Source organism: Stenella coeruleoalba, assembly GCF_951394435.1.
Source record: "Stenella coeruleoalba genome assembly, chromosome: 8".
In the NCBI taxonomy this organism is placed as follows: Eukaryota; Metazoa; Chordata; class Mammalia; order Artiodactyla; family Delphinidae; genus Stenella; species Stenella coeruleoalba.
This window is the reverse complement of record NC_137154.1, coordinates 93,232,776-93,256,848: the sequence shown is the minus strand read 5'-3', so window position 1 is coordinate 93,256,848 and position 24,073 is coordinate 93,232,776. Positions and strand designations below refer to the sequence as shown.

The window sequence follows — 24,073 nt, the reverse complement described above, 5'->3', positions numbered from 1 at the left end:
TATTTATTTGGCTGTGCCAGGTCATAGTTGTGGCATGCGGGATCTTTTAGTTTCAGCATGCGGGATCTAGTTCCCTGACCAGGGATCGAACCTGGGCCCCCTGAATTGGGAGTGTGGAGTCTTAGCCACTGGACCACCCGGGAAGTCCCTCTTTTGCTATTAATGAAGTTGAACTTTTTTCATATATTTAGTGGCCATTTGAATTTCTGTCAAATAACCTGTTCACATTCTTTGTTCATTTTTCCCCAAGTTGTTCGTGGCAGGCGGGGGGGGGGGGCGTTATTGACTTGTAAAAGCTCTTTGTATATTATAGACATTTACCCTTTGTCTCTTTATTGTGCAACAAATGTCTCCTAGTCTGTGACTTATCTTTTAACTTTGTAAACGTCATTTTTCTTAGAAGTTGTAGTGGTAATAACACTAATAGCTAACCTTCATTGAGCATTTACAATGTGCTAGACACCATTCTAAGTGCCTTACATGGAGTATCTCATTTAATTCCTACATTACAAAGTATGTACTATTGTTATCCCCTTTTCTCAAATGACAAAATTGAGACACAGAAAGAATAAGTAACTAGCATGGGGTATCCCAGTTACTAAGTGGCAGAACCAGAATTGGAATACTGGAAGCCTGATTCTACAGAAGTTTTAAAAATGTTAGTCAAGCCTGTCCATTTTTTTAAAAATATCTTCTGAGTTTTGTTAGAACTTCTTCAATATAAGATCTTTTAAATATTCTATTTTTTTCTGTAGTTTTATTTTTAATGTTAAGCTCTTTGACCTATCTGGAGTTTATTTGTAGATGAGTTAGGGATTTAGTTTTCTTTCCTCCCAAAAGGTAGCCAGTTGTCCCAACAACAGTTATTGAATAAATGTATCTATTTCCCTCTAATATGAATGCCATCTTTATCATATACACAAAATTCCCATACATATATCGATCTATTGATTTTTATTGTTTAACCTGTGTCTAACCACTGTATTGGTTAGGATATTTCTATCCTTATTATATAATCTGCAAATAATAATCCTTTGCTTTCTAATATTTGCTCCATTTTCTCATCTTATTAGTTAACTAGACTGATCTAAGCTATGTGGGATAAGAGTAGTGATAATGACCTTCTCTTTCCTAAGCCTGACTTTAATGGTAATAACTTTAGCCTGTCACTATTATGTTTTCTATGATTTTCTGTTATCTTGTTTAGGAAGTTTCCCCTTGGTTTTTCGTGGGGTTTTTTGTTTTTGTTTTATTTTTGGCTGCATTGGGTCTTCTTGCTGCGCGCGGGGCCTTCTCTAGTTGCAGCGAGCGGGGGCTACTCTTCATTGCGGTGTGCGGGCTTCTCATTGCGTTGGCTTCTCTTGTTATGGAGCACGGGCTCTAGGCACGCAGGCCTCAGTAGTTGTGGCACATGGGCTCAGTAGCTGTAGCTCGCGGGCTTAGTTGCTCCGCGGCATGTGGGATCTTCCCGGACCAGGGCTCAAACCCCCGTCCCCTGCATTGGCAGGCAGAATCTTAACCACTGCGCCACCAGGGAAGTCCCTCTTCCTTGGTTTTTATCAGAAGGACTGCTGAATTTTAACAACAGCTTTCCACATTTGATAAATAATATGTTGATATAATCATATGTCTTTTCTCCTTCAAGCTATTTTAGCTCTAAAGCTTTTCGTTTTAACCTCTTACCTATTAACATAAAGATACTTCTTGGAGTGAAAACACTTTAAAGCTGACAACAGCCATTTACCCTCAGCTCACTGCCAGCACAGAAATCTGGATGGGCTTGAAGATTCACAGAATCTGGGGTGGAGGTCAGGGCAGGTAGAGCACCAAAGGCACAAAAGGATTCAGCTGAGAGAAGCCCCAGCTGGCTCTCACCTCCCTGCAGATTGCAGGCTCCAGTGAAGGCGGACTGCCCCCTGCACTTTCCCCTTTGCCCTTGCTTATTCCTTTGGCTGCGTAGAATACCCTTCTATCCCCCTTACTCTTGCTTCGCAAAATCTCTGCTCTTAGAAATTCCACCCATTCTTTAAGGTTCAAATTAAATACCACCTCCTCCCGCTGAGTCTTCCCAGACCCCCCAGACGTCCCCCCAACCCCTGCTCCTTAATTCCCCATCATTTTGTGCGGTGCATATGCATTTTATTTCTCTCTGTAGCCCCAGGGCCTGGCAGCGTGCCTGGCATACAGTGGGTGCTCCAGAAATGCCCAATGAAAAGCTGACGGAACAAGAGAGGTCTGCCGCCACTCCATCCCGATGGCCCTTCCCATCCTGCCAGGGTCCTGCAGGGTGGACTCCATCTCGGCAGAGGGCATCCCAGACCCCTCACCAACCCCGGAAGCCGGGCTGTCTGCCACGGGAAGACTACACTTCCCAGCGATCCCAGGGAAAAGCGAAAACCCTTTGGCTTTGACAGCCGCTGCCACAAGTCTTTCCGTCTCCCCAGGCTGCCTGGGAGCTGGGAGCGGGATTATGGTGGCCTGAGCTGCAAACGCAGCTGTAGGAGCCCGGAGCCCCTGACCCTTCCCCTGCTGCCGCCCCGCCGGGAGGACCAGGAAAGCAGCCTCCGACCTGCCATGCCCGCCCCGCCCAGCCCCCCGGGGGGCCCGAGCCGGCCTCTCCCGGACCTCTGTTGAGGTTGGACCGCTGGCCAGATGTAGCCAGGCTCCGGATCCGTCTCCTCCCCTCCTGTCTCTCTGTGGATCTCTCCTGCCCGCTCCCCACAGCCTGGAGCCAAGGGCTGGCCGAGGGGCCTGCAGGCGCTGGAGCCCTGATGTCGCACCGTTCACTCTCCTGAGAAGCCACCTCCAGCACCCAGAGTTGGGGTCAGGCCACAGGGACGGTCGCAGGCTGGAGTGAGCCCAGAGCGCCCCAAGGCCAGGGCCCACCATGGCCCAAGCGCTGCCCTGGCTCCTGCTGTGGATGGGCTCTGGGGTGCTGCCTGCCCACGGCTCCCAGCCTGGCATCCGGCTGCCCCTGCGAAGCGGGCTGGGGGGCGCCCCCCTGGGGCTGCGGCTGCCCCGGGAGACCGACGAGGAGCCCAGCCGGAGGGGCAGCTTTGTGGAGATGGTGGACAACCTGAGGGGCAAGTCCGGTCAGGGCTACTACGTGGAGATGACCGTGGGCAGCCCCCCACAGACGGTAAGCTTGTCGGGCCAGCCCTACCCTCCCTCCTGCACGAGCCGAGGGGAGACAGGCTGGGGGTGCAGCATGCTGGCTCCTGTTAAAATGGGCTGCACGGTGCGGGCTGGAGGGACCCTCACCCAAACCTGTCCTCTGGGATCATACTGGCAGCAGTCAGCCCCAAAGCCCCCCTTCTCACTTCCCTTCCCCTCACAGGCTTCTGTCTGCCCTCCCCTCTCTCTCTGTCTTACACACACACATGGCTCAGGAAGGATTTGGGGCAAGAGAAACTTATCAGTGGGGGGAGCCTGACCTGGAGAAGAGTCCAAACCACAGGGGTGCTGTGAACAGGTGTCAGCCCAGACCGAGCTTGAGTCTCCCAGCCCCACTGCTCTGGATCTTGGTCACCCAATCTTGGCATCTGGGGTTCTGACCATTGGTTCCCAGCATCTTGAGGACCAAGGAATCCTGGCAGGAGTTGGACCGGCCCTTTTCTCCCCGTGTCTGAGCTGCCACAGGACAGCGAAACAAGGTTTCCGAGTTCCTTGTGACCTCCAGAAGCCCCGGGCTGACTCTTGCCTTCCCCTGCCCCTACTTCCTCCCCAGCTTTGCATCCTGCACTCCAGTCCCTCCCCTACCTGATGCCTCCCAAGTACTGGCCAGAGGGAACTGAACTGAGTCTGGGGAAAGGACAGATCACACACTGCATAGAGCAAAGGAGCCAGAGCCCCCTTCTAAGCATGAGACTCCCTCCACGAGCTGATAGGTGCTCAGGGGTGGGGGATGGCAGCGACGGAGAAAACACTGCCTGCCAGCTCCCCCCATCCTTCCTGACAATCCTCCAAGGTACACTCAAGGTGGCTGGTTGGAGGTTTCACCCTCTGTACCTCTGGCCGGGTAGGAGTGTGCCATGAGCAGCCCTCCGCGGGGTGCCGTGGCTGCCCTCTGTGAGCATTTGCCTCCTCTGTGGTTGAGCCCGGGCACGGGTGGCAGGATGGCTCTGTGTGTGCTGGTGAGTGTCACCTTGAATCTGAGCCCGCACATCTCTGAGCCACCCCCCTCCCCCTGATCTGTGTCTGGGAGGCTTGTCCTTGGGAGGGTCTGTGAAGGTGGGAGTGTGTCTATGGGCAGAGGGAACCACCACACTTCCTGGACTTCTAAACAGCTCTCACACCAGATCTAGGGGGAAAACAAGCCTCCGCTTCCCAATTACCTGATGGAAGCAAGCCTTCCGAGGTCCATGCCACCCAGGCCTCCCTCCCACCTCTCAGCTGATCCAAGGCTCTGGTCTTCCCCACTTACCCCTCCTCTTGCCTATGTGCTGTAAACAGTCTTGAACCGGTGTAAGGACAGAGCCTGAATCCAGGCCTCTAGCAGCCTGAGCCAACAGGATGCCAGCTGTTGTCAGGGAGAAGGAGGCTGTGTGGACCTGGTTCCTAGTCCCGTTTCTGCTACTGATGCACCATGCAAATTGTGCAGAGACCCTGTGACATGGACACAGAACGGGGCTCTGGGACCAACAAGGGCTTTGGGGTCAGAGAGACCAGGAATTCCAGCTCCACAACCCACAGCTTTCCCTTTTCCCAGCTGTGTGTCCTTGGGAAAATTATATAACCTCTCTGAGGCTGTTGCCGTGTCTTTAAAAATGGGTGAAATGAGATCTCCTTTGGAAGGTGATTGTGAGGATTAAGGAGACTAGGCAGGTGAAAGCACCTAGAACAATGCACCTGGACACCCACTTGTCCTCCAGTAAATGTGAAATCACTTTCTCCTACTTGTCTGGCCACTCCTGCCTCTTCTGTGCTCTGCAAGGAAGCATAAAAACCTGGGTGTTCTGAGCCTCCATGTTTTACACGTAAAACATGTAAATGGGGGATCCCATTACTGTACTTCCCTGGACCCCTGAGATAATATGTACATCCCCCAGCCCAGAAACTGGCAGAGAGTAATTGCCCAATAAATGTCAGTTCCATTCCTGCTCCTTCCTAGGAGAAGGGAAAAGTGGGCTTCAAGTTCAGCACCAGTCCAGGAAGCCAGTGGCAGGGAGACCCCAGTTAGAGCCACCCTATGAGTTGGCTTACGGCTCCATACCTGAGCCAACGCCAGCCAGTCTGTGCTCTGTGGTGACTTGATTCTGCCCCCCGCAGTCTGCGAGAAGGATGCCCTTTCTCCCGACCCAGTGGGGTTGTTATAAGCACCAAATGAGAATGTGAAAGGCACAGTACTGTAAACGAGCAACAGTGAAACTTGGGGAGCACTTTCTATATGCCAGGCAATTCATTGCTGGTTTTGGGGGACTGATCCACAAAGAGACAGAAAATACATTTTCTACCTCAAGAGCTTAGTGTGGAAGTGAAAGTATAAGTGCTTGTACAAAGTAATCTGCAGCAGTTGTACTCAAAGTGAGGACCCCAGACCCTTGTCATCAGAGCCAGTTAGAAATGTAAATTCTCTGGCCCCTCTCCACACCTACGAGGTCAGAACCTCAGGGGCTGTCTCAAGTTTGAAAAGCATTGATTTATAGCAGTACCATGAGTGAGTGCTACGGGTGTTCTTTTTTTTTAAATTTTTTCCATCTATATTCTTTTAAGGGAGGGGTTCTTTTCTTCAGTTTATTTTTATTTATTTATTTTTTTGGCTGCACGGCATGCAGCATTTTAGTTCCCCAAACAGGCATCGAAACGGAACCCCCTGCAGCAGAAGTGTGGACTCCTAACCACTGGACCACCAGGGAAGTCCCTATAGGTGCTCTGAAGGAGGTAAAATCAGGCAAGGCCTCGTGAAGATGTGCTACGAGCATGGTCTTGAAGGATGCATAGGAGGGTCGAGACCATTCCCAGCACAGAAAAGTCCTCCCGAACTGGGATCGCAACTTCATTTGTGTGTCCACTCCTTCCCACCCTCTCCCCTGAGACCAAGCGAGGACACAGTGAATGAAGAGAATGCGTTATGTGTGTTTGGGCTTATGCATGTTCATTCAGGAGACAGTGAGAAACCCAGGCCAGCTAATGTTACAGGTTTGGGTAAATAAGATAGAACCAAGTGGCCAAAAGCCTTAAATGTCAAGCCATAAGGTTTGGACTTTGGTCTCTGCAGAAATAAGGGGGAAATTGAATTTATTTGTGCAGGGGAATGACAAAGAAAGCAATCTTTTAGGAAGAGGCATCTGAATTTTAGAAAGAATGGAACTGAGAGATGCAGGCAGCAGGAGGCTCTGTCACAAAGGTCCAAGTGTGGAGCGCTATGACAAGGACAGAGTGAGGCTGTGATCAGGTGGAAAAAGGAGGGAAGACTGGGATGCAAGGCTCGGTGACATTGGTGTGAAGGGTGAGGAGGAAGGTGTCAAAGGTGATTTCAAGATTCCGATCTGGGATGAATTGGAACATGACAAGACCATTTGTGAGAAAGTTGGCAGGAGGGGATGGTTTAGGACTATGGGTGTACAAATATATCCTTGTATTTATGGTTACAGTTTATAAAAGCTTTTTAAAATTAATTTACTTATTTTTGGCTGAGTTGGGTCTTTGCTGCTGCACGCGGGCTTTTCTCTAGTTGCGGCGAGCAGGGGCTACTCTTCTTTGTGGTGCGCGGGCTTCTCATTGTGGTGGCTTCTCTTGTTGCAGAGCATGGGCTCTAGGTGCCCAGGCTTCAGTAGTTATGGCTTGCGGGCTCTAGAGCGCAGGCTCAGCAGTTGTGGTGCACGGGCTTAGTTGCTCCACGGCATGTGGGATCTTCCCGGACCAGGGCTCGAACCCACGTCCCCTGCATTGGCAGGTGGATTTGTAACCACTGCGCCACCAGGGAAGTCCTATAAAAGTTTAAAATATATTCTACATAGACTATTTTGTTCTTTACAGTAATTCCTGCAGTATATAAAAAGGTCTTACTATTTGCAGCTTCTAGCAGAAGAAATGGGGACTGAAAGATTAAATAATTGGCAGGTCAGTAAGCTAAGACCGTGTCTCACCCTTGACCTCCCTACTCTTCCATACCACCTATTTGAGAAGAAGAGAGAGTTTATCAGAGATCCCGCTTCCATTCTCCTGACACCAACTCACGTCTTCCTTACTACACTTAGGAGCACGTGTCACTGTTTCTGTGTTTGTTTCCCTCATAAAACACCAAGCTCTTGAGGACAATGTCTTTTTTAATTAATGAATTTTTGTAGTGTTTTATTTCTCTTTGGCTAGTATCTATGACAGCGCCAGGCTCAGAACAGGCACCTAAAAAGTGTTGAGCAAATGAATAAATAAAGAGTAAGACCTTTCAATAGAACTGTTGATGGGCTGCTGTAAGTACAGAAGTGGAGATCTTGGAGAAAGCATTTTCATTCTCTTTGCTTAAATGAAAGGATATCATCTCATTATAACAGTACAAGCATCGCCATCCAAACACAGGCCAATAATTTAATTGTTAGGATTGAAATCTGGTGATGGTCAATTTTCAGTTTAACAAATATTTATTGAGCACCTACTTACCAAAGAGAAGCATACGTCATAGTCTCAGCCCTTGGAGTGCTCACGATTTGGTGTGAGACACAGACATGTAAACGCCTATATATCACACAACACCAAGTACATTTGGTACAAATAGAAGAACAGTGAGTCTTGGAAGTATAAAGAAAGAAGCAGCTACTTCTGACAGAGTGTTAGGAAAGGCTTGCGAGAAAAGGTAGCATTTGAATATGGCCTAGAAAGATGAGAAAGCTTTGCTATTTGGAGAGTGGGGAGAAAAAACTTCGTAAAGAGAGACGTGAACTATGCTAAGAAGCTGGAAGCTGTGATAGGGATGCTGTGAGGCTGAGTGGGCGTTGGGTTTCATTCTGGGGGCAGCAGAGAAATGGTCTCGTGAATTTTGGTTTTAGGAAAACTACTCCAGGGTGCAGGATAACTTGGATGTTCTAGAGTCCGAGACAAGGATTTCAGTTAGGACACACGGGCCTGAAAGAAGATATAAAAGAGGAGAAGTCTTCAGAGAGCCAGCATTCACCTGTCAGGTCAACCAGGTGTTCCCTGTCCCTGATGGGTGAGAGGGAAGAGAAGAAGTCTCCCGCCTTTGAACTTCTCTGACTGTGTTTGCAACAGGACACACAGCAAAAGGAGCAAGCTTTTCAAGCACAATATAGTTTACCAAACTTCCATGTTTATTACTCTGCTTTAATTAAAAAGGGCAAGGTATTAGCATGTCTGTTTTGGGCAGGAGGAAACTGAGTCTCAGAGGGATTAAGTGGTTTGCCCAAAATTACACAGCTAAGGGAAGAAGAGAGCTAGGGTTCAAATCCTGGTCTTTGGATTCCAAGTCCAAATACTTGGTTCTTTCCAGCATTCCATAGTCTGGGACATGTTGGTTGAGTTCGAGATGCCAGTGGACAATTCTTGTGGATGTATCCAGCAACCAGCTGAGAATGGGGAACTGGAAGCCAAGAGACAAGTTGGGACTGGACAGGTAGACTCAGGGGTCACCTGTAGAGAGGTGCTTGTGGAAGCCAAGTTAGCAAATGAACTTGTTTGAGAGAATGGAGAGAGAAGAGGAAAACGATTAGGGAAAGAATATCGGATGTAGACGAGGGATCAAGGGAGCAAAAGAAAATGATCAGAGAAGTGGAAAACTGTGAGGATTCAGGATCTCAAAACCCATGAAGATGCCAAGTGGTTTTCCTGACCCCCTCCCTAGAATGGTTTTCAAACTGAGATCTGTGGGGTTCTGTAAAGGGACCTCAAGGGTGAGAGAGAGGTTAAGAGAAAGGTAAGAGGCAAGACTGTACCTTCCACCTTTCCCCTCACCAAGCCCTCCCCTGTCCCACCTGCCCCCAAATCTCCCAGAATAGGTCAGCTTTTGTTGTATTTATACAGTGGAATTCCAGGTTTGTTTGATTGATTGATTGATTGAGTTCTGGTACTTAAAAGGTCGAAAACCTTTGAACTCAAAGAATCACCCTCCAAGTTAGATGACCCTGAAGCCCAGCCCCCGTCAAGACAGTTTTGGCCTCAGGCACTGGGAGGCAACCTAGAGACTGGGGTTGGGCTTCAGTTGCACGTAGGCCTCTGCTGGGACTCTTAGGCTGTCCTTTCACACCTATCTCTTGCTCTTCCTCCCCAGGTCTGGAAAGAAAGAATTCAGCTGGGAGTGAGAGAGGCATTGAGAAAGACCGTGCCCCCTCACTAAGGTAGATGGTCAAGGGCCCTTCTTGGGTATCTCCAGTAAAGAGCTAAGCAGAAATTTTGGTTGAAAATCCAGGAAGAGAAACATCTCTCAGGGAAGCCCTCCTACCCGCCAACTAACTTCTGTGTCTGCTGGGAGCCATCTCGCTTGGGGGGCCTGGGCAGTGGGGAGTTCTGGAAAGGAAACACCATTTTCCTGGTCCTAGAGCTGCCCTGAGCTTCCCCTGGCAGGATGGGCCCAGTGGCTACCCTGTCTCCTGGCCACTGTAACCCCACTATGTACAGGCTGGATGTCTCCTTGGTTGGCCTCTCAGGCTTGGTGAACCCCACCAATTGTTCGACTCCAGCGCCTGTGGAGTTTTCACCAAATAGCACAAGGCATGAACCCTGGCATCTCCCAATGGCTCAAGCAAACAGACCTATGTGCTGAGCACAACCGGGTGCCATGGAGGAAAGTGGGCTTAGGCCAGAGATCAGCTTCATTCTCACCTGAGGACAGACTCAGAGACTATTACAGCCCCTGTAACCTGTGGACGGGACAAGGTTAGACAACAGGAACTGTCTGACAATGAAAAGCAGGTAGCAGTGGCTGTGCTACCCTCCAAACAGGATTTCCCAGACGGGTTCCGTGGAGGCTGAAGGTGCTAACGAGACGCCTCGAGAGCCACCACAGGGAGGGGATGGAGACAAAGAAATAAAAGCTCTCCCTAAAGCAGAGCATCTCTGCTTTTTCTCTTTGGTATGCTGGGATCCTGAATGAGATTGCAAAAGGGTTCTGCTGCTTGAAAAATAAGTTTGAAAACCATTGTCACAGATCTTTTCTTTAAGAACAGACAGGTAAGCTTTTTGACCATTCGCATCATCATCTCATTTGAATAGGAAGCACTGATAGATATTAGTTGAGCTGGGTTTGAGCCCAGGGGAAATGGAGCATCCTGTCTAAAGGGGGAAGGCTGCCCTAGATAAGGTTTGGGATGACCCAGCCACCTTGGGATTCCTTTTAAAAAACAGCCCAAGATGGGGTGAGTGGCACCAGGGAGCCTGCTTGCTCCGAGGTATTGATTGCCAGCTTCAGCCTGGAGAGCGAAGTGGAAGCAGAGGATATGTCTGAGAAAGGAGTCCATTTCCATTGGGTCAGCTGATTTGGTCAAGGTGGGAGGAGCCTGGATGGGACCCAGTTGCCGGACTCAGTTCGAGGCAGGAGCTGTGTGCTGCGCTGGCTCTCAGCCAGGACCAGCTGCTGACTTGAGGTTCCTCATGTCCTTCCTTGCCCCCATCTCTCAGCCTCGGGCAAGCTCAGGTCTGGGAATGTCCACTTAGGGAAGCAGATGAAGCTAACTCAGAGGACTCCGGGAGCAGCGAGTCCTGAAATCACTCGGACTGCTCTAAGAACCTGGGTGGCTACTCAGTTTCGTGGGTACAGTGGGCATCCATTGCCATCATCACCATACGCAGTACCGGATTGAAAATCCCCCCTGCAAGGACCCTGAGGCTGAGAACTAATGGCAAGGCTCTAGAGTCACAGAGACCTGCAGCAAATGAGGCAATTACAGTTAAAAACAATTGCTACAGAGCACCTACTGAGAGCTAGGTAAGAATTAGATAATAAGCACAGAAATGTGCTCCCTACCCTGTGGAACTCATAGTGTGTAGGACAGACAGACATTGGATAAGTGGTTTCAAGTTGGATGAAAGGGTAGGCAAAGAAGCGCAGTTGTTCTTGAGGACCTACGAGAGGAGGAACCTAATCTGGGCGGGGGCATCAGGGCAGGACCTTTGGGAGAAAGAATGTTTAAACCACGACTTGAAAATTGAACAGAAGTTAGATGGAACGGGGAGAGAACATTTCAAGAAAAGGAAACGGCGTATGCAGAGGTGACAGATCATTGTGCTACTGAGAAACTTGATGGTGAGAGAGGGGAAAAGTGATAAGAGATGGTATTTGGAGTTGACCGATGGGTGGGTAGGTGCCCCAAAGTCAAGGATCTCAGGATTTAATTCAGGTAGTTTTGTAGCAGTTATCTGATGCAGTGTAACAAACTAAGACGAGAGCCATTGCCTCTCAGGATTCTGTGGGCTGGCTGTGATCCTACAGATCTTACCTGGGCTCCTCGTGTGGCTGCATTCAGCTGGTGGGTCGGCTGGGGGCCGGACTACGCCAGGCTGCTGGACCTCTTTCTCTGTGAAGTCTTTCATCCTCAAGGAGGCAAGACTGAGCCTCCTCACGTACAAGCTCAGGGCCGCATTCCAAGAGGCCAGTCTCCCCAGTGCACAGAGCACTTAACAAGCCTCTGCTTTCCTCCTTTGCTGATGTCCCATTGGGCAAAGCAAGTCACATGGCCAAGCCCAGCGTCAATGTCAGAGGGGATCACACCAGGGCATGGATACAGGGCGTCTGATTCATTAGTGTAACAATCTACCATGTATTTCCTTTCCCAATGAGAGAGAATGAGAGAGACAGGAAGGTCAAGGAGATGAAAGAGAAGACTTGGGCCTTGGTCAGAGCCAAGGGGCTCTTGTCCTAGCTTTGTGGCTTATGTGTAAGAGGGGTTACGTTCTTATTCACCCTTGGTCTCAGTTTCCTCCTCTGTGAAATGGAAGAAAGGCTCCTACATCTCAGCTTCAGCTGAAAGGCTTATACTACGAGAATATAAGGGCTCTTCCCCCGTAAACTCTGAGGCCCACACAGAAGATAACAGACTTTCCTTTAGCAGGAGGAATTAAAGCCCCCTCCCAGGGACTTCCCAGCGGTCCAGCAGTTAAGGCTCCGAGCTTCCAATGTAGGGGCACAGGTTCGATCCCTGGTCGAGGAACTAAGATCCCACATGCCACATGGTGACGCACGGCAGAAAAAAAAAAAAAAAAAAAGCCCTTTCCCAGAGGTGCGTGAAAGTGGTAAGACCCTAGCACAGGCTGCCAAGAAAGGTTGTGGATCTTAATAACTAGAGATCTTTCGGAACTGGAACAAGCTCCCATATCTCCAGGCCAACGGACAGATGACTCCTGAAGGCTCTTTTCACCCAGAAGAATCTAAGTAACTCCCATCTGCTAGTGAGAGCTGGGGCCAAGACAGGTGGGATTTGTGAACAAAGAGCTTACCCTGGACTCAGCAGCTCCACATCTGTCTCATTGCCCAAGATCTATTGCTGCAGACTCCTCCAGGGGAGCCTTGCCTGCAGGATGGAATGGGCAAGCGTGCCTTTCCCTGTGGGGCTTGTTAGCACTTCCCATGAAGCTGCAATCCCTCAGAGGCCCCCAGGGGCATATTTGTTTGTTAAGTGATTGGCACTGACCTAGCCCTGACTCCATGCTGCGGTCCTCTGGGCATCTAAAGGCAAGCTCTACAGGGACTTCTGAGTTGGCCTGGCCCCAAGGGATAGGGAAGAAGTAAGATGGCTCCAGGACTCCGGGCTGCCTGTATCAAACCAGGGGGGCTGGCGAGAGGAAGGCAGGTCTGAGCTAGAGCCACACCTATAACCTAAAAACACCCATAGTTTGGGGGCCACTGAGAGATCCCTCCCTCACCCCGAAAATAGGGTAGATTAGCTCTTTCTCCTTTTTCCTTTAAGCATTCATTAATTCAAGAAATACTTATTGCCAGCCACTGTGATACCCAGTAGGGAGACAATGGGGATTTTTTTAAAAATTAGATACAAGGGGAGATGAGATTCAGTATGACATTATAGTGGCAAGTCCTACAGAAGCATTTTAATCAGAGAATATGACCTGGTCTTTCTCCCTTAGGTAGTCCCTTTTTTTTTTTTGGCTGCGTTGGGTCTTCATTGATGCACGCAGCTTCTCTTGCTGCACGCGGGCTTTCTCTGGTTGCAGCGAGCGGGGGCTACTCTTCGTTGCGGTGCGCGGGCTTCTCATTGCGGTGGCTTCTCTTGCTGTGGAGCATGGGCTCTAGGTGTGCAGGCTTCAGTAGTTATGGCACGCGGGCTCAGTAGTTGTGGCTCGTGAGCTCTAGAGCGCAGATTCAGCAGTTGTGGTGCACAGGCTTAGTTGCTCCACGTCATGTGGGATCTTCTCGGACCAGGGATCGAATCCGTGTCCCCTGCATTACCAGGTGGATTCTTAACCACTGTGCCACCAGGGAGGTCCCTAGGAAGTCCCTTTTGAGCTCAGACTGAAGGATGATAGGAGATGAGTAGAAAGTGAAAGTGGTAAGACCCTAGCTCTGCAAGTGGAAAGGAGGATAATCCAGGCAGAGTGAATGACCAACAGCCTTTGCGGGAGGGACCATGGCTGATTGGAGGACCTGAAATGGCTGATTGGAGGACCTGAAATGAGCCCAGTGTGGCTGGTGGGCAGAGGGCTTGGGGGAGTATGGGACAAGCTAGGCTGGCTATGTAGGCGGGGCTGGACCATGAAGGGCCCTATAGGAAATGTTAAAGCTTTAAGTCTTTATTATAATAGCAAAGGAAAGCCATTGACACGGGAGGGTAACGTGGTCACATCTGCGCTTTGAAAAGATCATTCTAGCCACAGTGCAGAAACAGGTTGGAGAGGTCAACAGTGGATGTACCAAGATCAGTTGAAAAGCTATTGTGGTATTCCAGGATGAGATGATGATAGCTTGGCCAGGAGTGGCAAAGGAGGTGGCAAGAAATGAATACATTCGGAGACTTTTAAGAAGGTTAATTGGACAGGACTCGTTGATGCCTTGGATGGAGATGTGAAGAAGAGGAAGGTGTTTGGATGTCTCTGAAGTTGCTGACTTATGAAACAGATGGATGGTGACTAATGTAGGAAACTGTGAAGAAAAAACAGATGGGCAGGACCAGGTAAGGTCAGCCATGGACATCCTGAATTCGAGGTGTCTTTGAGGCAGTTTGAAGGGGAGGAAGGGGCTAGAGCTGAAAGCTCAGCAGGTATAAGGACATAGGTGGTAATTGTAGCCGCTGCCATGGATGAGATGGCCTAAGGACAGAGTAGAGCAGGAGGGGAAGAGGACCAATGCCCAGGCCTTGAGAAGTGAGCCTGCAAAGTAGACAGAAGATCCTATCAGAGAGGCAGGAGGAAAGCACGGGATAGGGTGACAGGGAAGAGTGTTTCAAGGAGGGAGGGGTCGGCAGCGTTGAATGCTCCAGAGAGGTCAAGCAAGATGAGGATTGATTTGAAAACCGTCTTTTGTATTTGGTGACACAAAATCATTGGTAACTGTAGTAAGGGCTGTTTTATAGTGGAGGGAGGGATAGAGGCGAAACTCAGTTTGAGAATGGGTTGAGGAATGAGTAGGAGGTGAAGAAATGAAGACAGCTTGGCCGAGAACTTTGGTTGTGAAGGGAGAGGAGAGAGAGGGTAGCTGGAGGCGGATGTGAGATTAAAGATTTTTTTTTTTTTTTTTAAATGAAGAGACAAGCATTTGTAAATGCCAACAGGAAGAATCCAGATTTGGGGGTGGGGGGGTGTGGCATGAGGGGTGGATCCTCCTTAGGCAGGAGGAGGGATTGTAGAAAGGCAGGATGGACGACGTGGGAATGATCTTGTGGGAGATGGGGGGAGGGGTCTTCTGACGGCCCCCTGCTGGGTGAAATTAGAGGGGAGGGCGTCTGCTAAGGTTGGACGCACGCAAACCCTCCTCCTTCAGGCTGCCCAGGGGGCTCATGATAGAAATGTTGGAAGGACAGGATCAAAATCACTTCTCTCGGAAGCAGGATCACAGTGCAAAGGGCAAACAGACAGAAGGACATTTGCTCAGGAGGAAGAGGCAACTGTTTATTTTGGTTTCCCTTTTCTGTGTGCGTGGAGGGTGGAGAGGGGGCAGCAGAGAGAGCAGTGGTGGCTTGAATTCCTGGTATTGGGGCTGGGGGTTTAAAGAGAGAGCAATGGGAGGGGAGGGGTCATTCCTCCCCAGGCTTGACCCCCTTGGGGGCGGAGTGGGGAGAACTTCCTCAGGTGAGGAGAAAGGCTGGAACTGGAAGGGCACCAGGGATGATGGGCCCCCGGGCTGGGGGGGGCGAGTGGCCTGCAGAGAGGGCTCCTCCCGTACAGGACAGAGAGGAGTGGGGAGGAGGGGGCCTGGACCAGCTGAGCCGAGCCCCCAGATACAGCTCCATTCCAGTGTCAAAGGTGGTTGGATTCTCCTAGAGCCGGCCAGGTACACACACTCCAGGCGGTCCCCCCTACCACCACCGGCGCCAGCGCTGTGGAGGAGACCCTCTTTCTTTGGGGTCCAGTGATAGCAGGGGCGCCTGTAAGCCTGAGGCCAGCCGTGGCGCGGAGACCAGAGTCCTGGCAGGTGGGAGAGCGGGTTCTGGGGAGTGGGTGGTGAAGAAGCCTTTTTAATCATTAACCTGGCTGATTGAAATCTGAACTGCTGTGCCTCTAGCTCTATTGATTCTCTGAAAGCACAGCATCTGGGGCCAGTGGCTGCTTAGAGACCGGGGAGAGGGACACCAGGGAGAGGTAGGGGCAGAGGGGCGGGGAGGGAAATGGGAGGCAGGCCAGGAGTGGGGGCTGGGAAGGAGGGAGGAGGCAGGGTCAGAGAGCTAGGGGACAGCGGCCATGGGGAGGCCAGGAAGCCTGAGCGGCCGCTGGGGGAGGTGCAGTCAGCAGACCTACCAGGGACCACTGAGAGCAGGAAGGAGCCGGAGGATCCGGCAGAGGGGACGAAACACAGTGACCTGCCCTATGTGACAAGGTCGGAGCCTGCAGCAAGGCCAAGGTCAGCTGACTTCACTGCACTGAGGAGAGGTGATGCAGAAATGGAGGGCCCTGAGGTCAGAGGAGAAGCTGAGGTGAAGGACACACAAGTGGGCAGGAGAGGATTCACTTGGACTTCCCTGGTGGCGCAGTGGTTAAGAATCCGCCTGCCAATGCAGGGGACACGGGTTCCAGCCCTGGTCCGGGAAGATCTCACATGCCGCGGAGCAACTAAGCCCGTGCGCCACAACTGCTGAGCCTGCGCTCTAGAGCCCGTGAGCCACAGCTACTGAAGCTCCTGCACCTAGAGCCCGTGCTCCGCAATAACAAAAACCACCGCAGTAAGAAGCCTGCACACCGCAATGAAGAGTAGCCCCCACTCGCCGCAGCTAGAGAAAGCCCACGCACAGCAACAAAGCCCCAACATAGCCAAAAATAAATTTAAAAAATAAATTCATTAAAAAAAGAAAGAGAGAGGATTCACTTTATAGATTGCTGTGTTTTTGAGGACAGGGGCCTTTCCTTTTTGCCTGTGAGGATATAGGAGGCATCAAAAAAACGGCTGACTGGCTGAGGAGGGGTCAGGCCATCTCAGGAGGAAGGAGGACAAAGTAGAAGAGACGTAGAAGGAGCCGCACAGAAGGAACAGCAAGACAACACCTGTCCATCTTCAATGAGCCAAAACCAGGGCCCCGAGGAGATGGCTTTTCACCAGGACCTCATACAGGGCTCCTGGCTATAGTCCCACTATTTCTGACAGTGGGACTCATAGGTCTGTGTCACCTCTGAGACAGAAGGGGGCCCTTCATGGGGAGCCACATTCTGGCAGCCAGGGTCAGAAACACGTGGGCCTCAACATGCCATTGTGGTCCCCACAGTGCCCCTGGTCAGTGCCAGCTCCTAGAATAGCTCGTCTGTGAGCTGGAGGGGGATGAGCCAGGCTGCCTGCCGGTGATGTGCTTCCCAGGAGAACCAGAGAGGAGGGGAAGGGGCAAGCTCTGCAGACAGAGTGAGGAAGGGCATCTGCAGGTAGACAGAAATAGGAATGGAAACACACACACACACACACACACACACACACACACACACACACACACACCCCAGTTATATGGCTCTGATGACACAGAAAATGTTCCAATTCTGCAGCGAAGACAAAAGCAGACACAAGGTTTCTGAGGCCATGCTGAGGGCGTCACAGGACCCCATGTTCTGACTGTGGTCACGGTACTAGCAGGGCCAGCCTGTCCAGTCCTGCATCTGGAAGCTTCACCCTGGACACTCCAAAGGAAGACCACATAGCCGGGGGATGGGGAGGGTACAGGACAATGAAGGGAGTGAGTCCAGGCCTCCTGTCCTAGCATCTTTCTCTCCCTTTTCTCTGACAGCTCAACATCCTGGTGGACACAGGCAGCAGTAACTTCGCAGTTGGGGCCGCCCCCCACCCTTTCCTGCACCGCTACTACCAGAGGCAGCTGTGAGTGCGGGGAGAGGAAGGGGGAAGGCTCTTCCCAAGGATCCAGGGCAAAGGAGGGTCGGGGGAGGGCTGCAGGGAGAAGGACCAGCTCCACAGAGCCTTTCTTCCTGCTGGGCAGGAGGGAGGGAAAAGAAGGCAACAGTGACCAGAAGAGAAGAGTGGAGGGGCTGGAGAGTTGAGGAGGTAAACTATGGGAAGGGTAAGTTGAAGGACAGCCAGGAAGTGCGTCAGTTCCGAGATAGGGCAGCTTCCTGGGGGAGGGAAAGCAGGAAGGAGAGCAGCCCCAAAGCTCCCAGTGCAGTCTCGAGGTCTCCTTCTCTCTGCCTGAACTGGGAGGCCCAGGGACTCCAACCCACACCCCTCAGTGGCTCTGGTTTTCTGACGCCACCACCTAAGTCTAGGCTGAGCAGGCTGCAGTGACAGCTCCCTTCGCTGTGTCCTCGCCTGGGGGCTACTCTTGGTGGCTTTGCACGGTTCAAGGAAGGGAAGGAAGAGCCTTCCATGGCTCCACTGCCTGGCCTGATATCAGGGACTGAAAGCTAAATGCTTCCCTGCCTCCCGGGAGTTCCAGCAGCTGGACTTAGCTAACAGGTGGGAGGGAGGGTGGAAGTGGGTTTTTAAGGTAACAGAGCCAGTGAGGGATGATCTGGGAGCCCCTTTAACAGAAAAGCAGGAAGTGGCGAGAGGCCATCTAATGTCTGAGGCGTATGTGTGTGTGAAAACATGTGAGTCGAGACTGACACCCCATTCTTGGACTTCTAGGCAAATGCCAAAGGCGCCTTCTTAGGTCCCTTGCCCTTTAACTTCCCTATCTAAAGAAAGCAGTCAGGGAAGGGGGCATGGCCAGGGTCCATGAAAGGGAATTCATTCCAGCTCCTTGCCCGTGTCCCATCACTGCCCCCATCATACACACCAGCCCTGGTCAGAGGCGTCATTCCACACAGGTGGGGGTGACACATGGTGATAAGCATGTTCCATCCGAGTGGTGCGTCCTGCCTGCTCGCCCTGCTGAGGTGCTCGTGCAAACTCCTTCCTTGGAAGAATTTGCTGAAGAAGTTCCATGCTCACCCGCTTGGTACTTTCTCTACCACTCAGATGGTACCACTGGGTCCCAAGGCAGCAAGAGTCAATGGCTCCTTTTCTTTAAGAGCGTGATAAGGTCAGGGGGCGGGGAGTGGGAGATGCCCGCTAGCTGTCCCTTCAGCAGCAGCAGTCACAATACACAAAGCCTAGACTTGTTCTTCCAGGGCCTGAGCTCCAGATCTAGGAATACGAGCTACGGACACAGGAGAGCGAGCGCCAGAGACAGCTCCCCACGTCCGTCTGCAAGGTCACTTATTCTGTTCCCGGTGAAGGATCTATGGATGTTCTCTTGAGCAGCCTGACAGCATCCTGTCTTATGTAGATGACCGAGATGAGATTCGGCGTCTGGGAGTAGGTTAGATGCTGGCTCCATGTACCAGCTGTGGTTACGCACCCAACAGATCTCTGCCTGCTTTGCACAGGTCCAGTACATACCGGGACCTCCGGAAGGGCGTGTATGTGCCCTACACCCAGGGCAAGTGGGAGGGGGAGCTGGGCACCGACCTGGTGAGCATCCCCCACGGCCCCAACGTCACCGTTCGTGCCAACATCGCTGCCATCACTGAATCAGACAAGTTCTTCATCAATGGCTCCAACTGGGAGGGCATCCTGGGGCTGGCCTACGCTGAGATCGCCAGGGTGAGAGGAACAAGGGCTAGCCCTAGACATTCTGCCTGAACGTTGCACACTGCATGCTACACAGGGACGGAGTTACGGGAGAGAAGGGGAGGGAACTGAATAAGGGAGGGAAACAAATCAGTTTAAAGAATTACTTTACAGGTGGATAGGGTGGCAGTCTGAATTTCATCCCTACAGAGGGCAGAACTATGGTGACAGGTGGAGGAACAGGCTATCTTTTCTATTGACGCTAAGATCTTTAAGAATAAGAGAGGCCCCCATAACTCTGAAACAGGTTAAGCAGATGGGGATCAACGATCCTACAGATCTTTCCTGTTTGCATTGCCAGTGTGTCTTGCTGTCCCTCTCTCCACCAAATCTCAGTACCTCAGGATGGTCTTTCCCAAGGAACATCCCCCAAGTTTTGCTTTTGCCCTCCCATTCCTCTTTCCATTAGGGCCCTCTGTGCGAGGATTCACTCCTTGTCTCTCTCTGTCACAGCCTGACGACTCCCTGGAGCCATTCTTTGACTCGTTGGTAAAGCAGACCCACGTGCCCAATCTCTTCTCCCTGCAGCTCTGTGGTGCTGGCTTCCCCCTCAACCAGTCGGAGGTGCTGGCCTCAGTTGGAGGGAGCATGGTGAGTAGGCCCTAGGAGAGGGGAGGCCCGGGCACTGGGCAGAGACGTGAGCACCTGCTGCCTCCCTGCCCTCTGAGGCCACACCACAGCCTCGGGCTCCACTGCTGAGAATCGAGAGAAACCTCTTCATGTTCCCCACCTCCATTTTTCTTTTTCTACCCTTTTCTTCCTTGCATTATTCCAGAAAGGACTTGAGGCTCCTATGGTAAACTTGGCAAGGATGACAGATGATTAGGAAAATTTCAAAGGAAATGAAAATAAGGCCTCTCAAGTCAAGACTGTTCAGTCTGATGATGAGAAGGCGGAGATGTAAGGAGTTTAAAAGTCTATTTATTAATTCATTTAGGACAACTGGTGAACTCTATCTCCAACAAGCAGAGAAAATAAAACTTACAACAGAAGCAAATTATCATTCACTCAACATTTATTATGCCAGTTTAGGTTTAAATAACTTTATATCAAGGGCTGTGTGATTCTGAAACAATTAAAAATCCTGGAAAGCCTTTTCCCCTGAACACATCCTTTAACACATTTAAGAAAGTATCAGTCGCTTTACGGCGTGGTTTGATTAGAAGCAGGAAGATGAGAAAGGTGATGTGCAGAGCGCCTTGCCACCCCAGAAATGACTGATCCTATGCTTGCCCTCTGGGTGACTTGTTGTCCTTCTGTGTTGGCACACGGGTACTGGCTCTTCTGCTCCCTAGATCATCGGGGGTATCGACCACTCGCTGTACATGGGCAGCCTCTGGTACACACCCATCCGGCGGGAATGGTATTACGAGGTGATCATTGTGCGGGTGGAGATCAATGGACAGGATCTGAAAATGGACTGCAAGGAGGTAATAAAACCTGGGGGAGGCAGGGAGAGGCAAGGGGGAGGCAGCATCGCGTGAGGCCAGACCCCGAGTTATGAGGCTGGGAGGATGAGGTTGAGGTGCAGGACCTGCAGGAGGGTTGGGGGCTGAGCCTAGAACAGCAAGGAGCTTAATGGTCACATGGCGGGACCTGAGGTTTGGGGCTAGGGACTGGCTTAGCACTTTCCCAGAGGCTGCGTGGCATAAGGTCTGGTACGGAAAAAAGCATATCTGGACTCTGGTCACTGCCTTGCTTTATGACCTTGGGCAAGTCGTCCGCGAGGCAGTGTCACATGACGTAGTAGAAGAGTCTGGCTTTGGAGTAAGAAAGACCTGGGTTTCTAGCTCTGCTCTAGCTATGTGTCCTCAGGCAAGTTACTATTTTGTGTCTCAGTTTCCTCACCTGCAAAACAGAAGTAAAAACAGCTTTTCCAAAGACGGTGGTGAAAATAGAGAAAGTGAATAAAGTGTTTATCCCAGTGCTTGACACACAGCAAGACCCAATAATGGCAGTTAAACTATTTGGGTGTTCCTTACCTAGATTCTTCATGTATGTTAACTTAGAACAGATACAAACGTATTATGAAAAGTTAAAAGCATTATACAAGGTATTTTTATTTTCAAGATTTAGAGAATGTCTACCCACCCAAGATAATAAGAGTTAACATGTACTGACTGCTTCCTATGTGCAGGGCACAATCCTAAACACTTCAAATATATTAATTAATTTAATGCTCTTTATTTATTTAATAACTCTTTGAGGTAGGTACTATTATTATCCTCATTTTACAGATGAGGAAACTGAGGCACAGATGTTAAGTAACTTGCCCAAGGAGATCCACCTAAGAAGTGGCAAAGCCAGGATGCCAACCCAGGAAGGACCCCAAGCAGTCAGCCTCACCCCTCCAATTCTGGCCAAAGCCTGGCATCAAGAAGGCTTTTGATGTTCTAACCCTCTCTTCTCCCTCTTAGTACAACTATGACAAGAGCATCGTTGACAGTGGCACCACCAACCTTCGTCTGCCCAAGAAAGTGTTTGAAGCTGCTGTCAAATCCATCAAGGCAGCCTCCTCGGTCAGTGGGACTCAGGACAGGGGTACAAGAGATGACAGAGTGTCACGGGAAGTCTGTGAGAGGCACGTTCCTCCACAAAAGCCAAGATGTCTATCCTTAGATCCCTCTACTTAGGTCTCTTAAACAACGGTTCTCTGCTATGGGCCTCAGCTTGCTCAGCACACAGTCCCCCAGCCCAAAGTTTTGGCCTTACTCTCTTGCTCTCTTCCTCTAAGCCTTGGGTTTCAGCTGACCTTTCCCCAGTTTGGATATTTCATGGAAAAGCAAGTAAAGGGCCCAGTAAGTGTTATCTGAAAATGGGAGAGGCGAGATGGTGAAAGAGGCCGTTTCCTCATCTTTATCCTTTTCCCATCAACACAGACGGAGAAGTTCCCAGACGGTTTCTGGCTCGGGGAGCAGCTGGTGTGCTGGCAAGCAGGCACCACCCCGTGGAACATTTTCCCGGTCATCTCACTCTACCTAATGGGTGAGGTCACCAATCAGTCCTTCCGAATCACCATCCTTCCACAGGTATGTCCCTGGCCTGAATCAGTGGGATCCCAGGACGAGAACAAAGGATATATTGAGAAAGAGTGAGAGGCATGGCTTCCTATAACTTGGAAGACAAAATAGATGAGGATCCAGCGGTAAAGGGCTCTGGGAAAAACCAGCCTCTCGGAGCTCAGGGCTGGCAAAGGGAAGGGCAGCCTAAGGGCATCGATACCAAGAAGGCAGAAATGGGGTGAAGGGTGGAGGAAGACATACTCTCACTCTTTGCTTGCTTATCCTTAGCAATACCTGCGGCCAGTGGAAGATGTGGCCACATCCCAAGACGACTGTTACAAGTTCGCCATCTCACAGTCATCCACGGGCACTGTCATGGGAGCCGTTATCATGGAGGGCTTCTACGTTGTCTTTGATCGGGCCCGGAAACGAATTGGCTTTGCTGTCAGTGCTTGCCATGGTGAGAGAGCCAGGAACGAGGGTGTGGGGTCAGTCTATCCCCGTTCTCCCTGTCCAGTGGTGAGGGTACCCGGGCCCCTGTCAGTCTGGGAGGGAGTAACCGTTGCCTCAAGCCAGAGTCCACGTATTGTGTAAAAGCTAGTGTCGGTGCTTGTGCTTTTTTTTTTTTTTTTTTTTTTTTGTGGTTCGCGGGCCTCTCACTGTTGTGGCCTCTCCCGTTGCGGAGCACAGGCTCCGGACGTGCAGGCTCAGCGGCCATGGCTCACGGGCCCAGCCGCTCCGCGGCATGTGGGATCTTCCCGGACCGGGGCACGAACCCACGTCCCCTGCATCGGCAGGCGGACTCTCAACCGCTGCGCCACCAGGGAAGCCCCGGTGCTTGTGGTTTTTTTGTATCGCCTGGCATGCTGACCCCCGCCTGGACTGGCAACCTCTTTTGGAGACCCAGAACAGCAAGAGCTGCCTCGGCACCTTGGGAAGCTCTAGATCCAAGGGTGGCGGGCTGGGCCTATCGTGACCCTGCCAGCTGCCGTATGCCGAGGTTGAATGCTACTGGCAGGGTCTTGCAACTGAATTTCAGCAGGAGCAGGTGAGTTTACTAGGTATATGTAGGGCTGGCTTTTTGGTCAGCTTAGAATGACTGACTTTTAGGGCCCTGTCCTATTGGACAGGTAGACAGGAAAGGGTTGTTGTCCCCAGTGACCTGGAGGAGAGCCATGCCTCCACGTAGCAACGGCTTTCTGTCCTGCTCCTAAACATCTCCCAGGAGGGAGACTCTACGGCCTCCTCAGGGCCGGTTTCAAGGCCTGTCCCGGGAAGTTCTTTTGGGTGTGTGATCCAAACTGCTCTGTGACTCACATCTGCCCTTTCTCCAGTGCACGATGAGTTCAGGACAGCAGCGGTAGAAGGTCCTTTTGTCACCCTGGACATGGAAGACTGTGGCTACAACATCCCACAGACAGATGAATCGACCCTCATGACCATAGCCTATGTCATGGCTGCCATCTGCGCCCTCTTCATGCTGCCCCTCTGCCTCATGGTGTGTCAGTGGCGCTGCCTCCGCTGCCTGCGCCATCAGCACGATGACTTTGCTGATGACATCTCCCTGCTGAAGTGAGGAGTCCCACGGGCAGAAGAGAGAGATCCCCCTGGACCACATCTGGTGGTTCGCTCTGGTCACAAGGAGGAGACACAGATGGCACCTGTGGCCAGAGCACCTCAAGACCCTCACCCACCCACAAATGCCTCTGCCTTGACAGAAAAGGAAAAGCTGGCAAGGTGGGTTGCAGGGACTGCACCTGTAGGAACCAGGAGAGGGAAGAAAGAAGTGCTCTGATGGCGGGAATACCCTTGGTCACCTCAAACTTGAGTTGGGAAATTCTGCTGCTTGAAACTTCAGCCCTGAGCCTTTGTCCACCATCCCTTTAGATTCTCCAACCCAAAGTATTCTTCTTTTCTT

The 24,073-nt window shown here is 51.2% G+C and overlaps 1 protein-coding gene across 1 annotated transcript; it reads left to right on the top strand.

Moving 5' to 3' along the window:
- Positions 1–2,291: 2,291 nt before the first annotated feature.
- BACE1 (beta-secretase 1) lies at positions 2,292–23,739 on the top strand. The gene is made up of 9 exons (XM_079928113.1): positions 2,292–3,139; positions 17,316–17,404; positions 18,910–19,126; positions 19,607–19,744; positions 20,449–20,583; positions 21,571–21,672; positions 22,033–22,182; positions 22,444–22,615; positions 23,490–23,739. Exons 1-9 carry the CDS (start codon positions 2,888–2,890, stop codon positions 23,729–23,731), a joined length of 1,497 nt encoding a protein of 498 aa, XP_079784239.1. The 5' UTR covers positions 2,292–2,887; the 3' UTR covers positions 23,732–23,739.
- Positions 23,740–24,073: the final 334 nt, after the last annotated feature.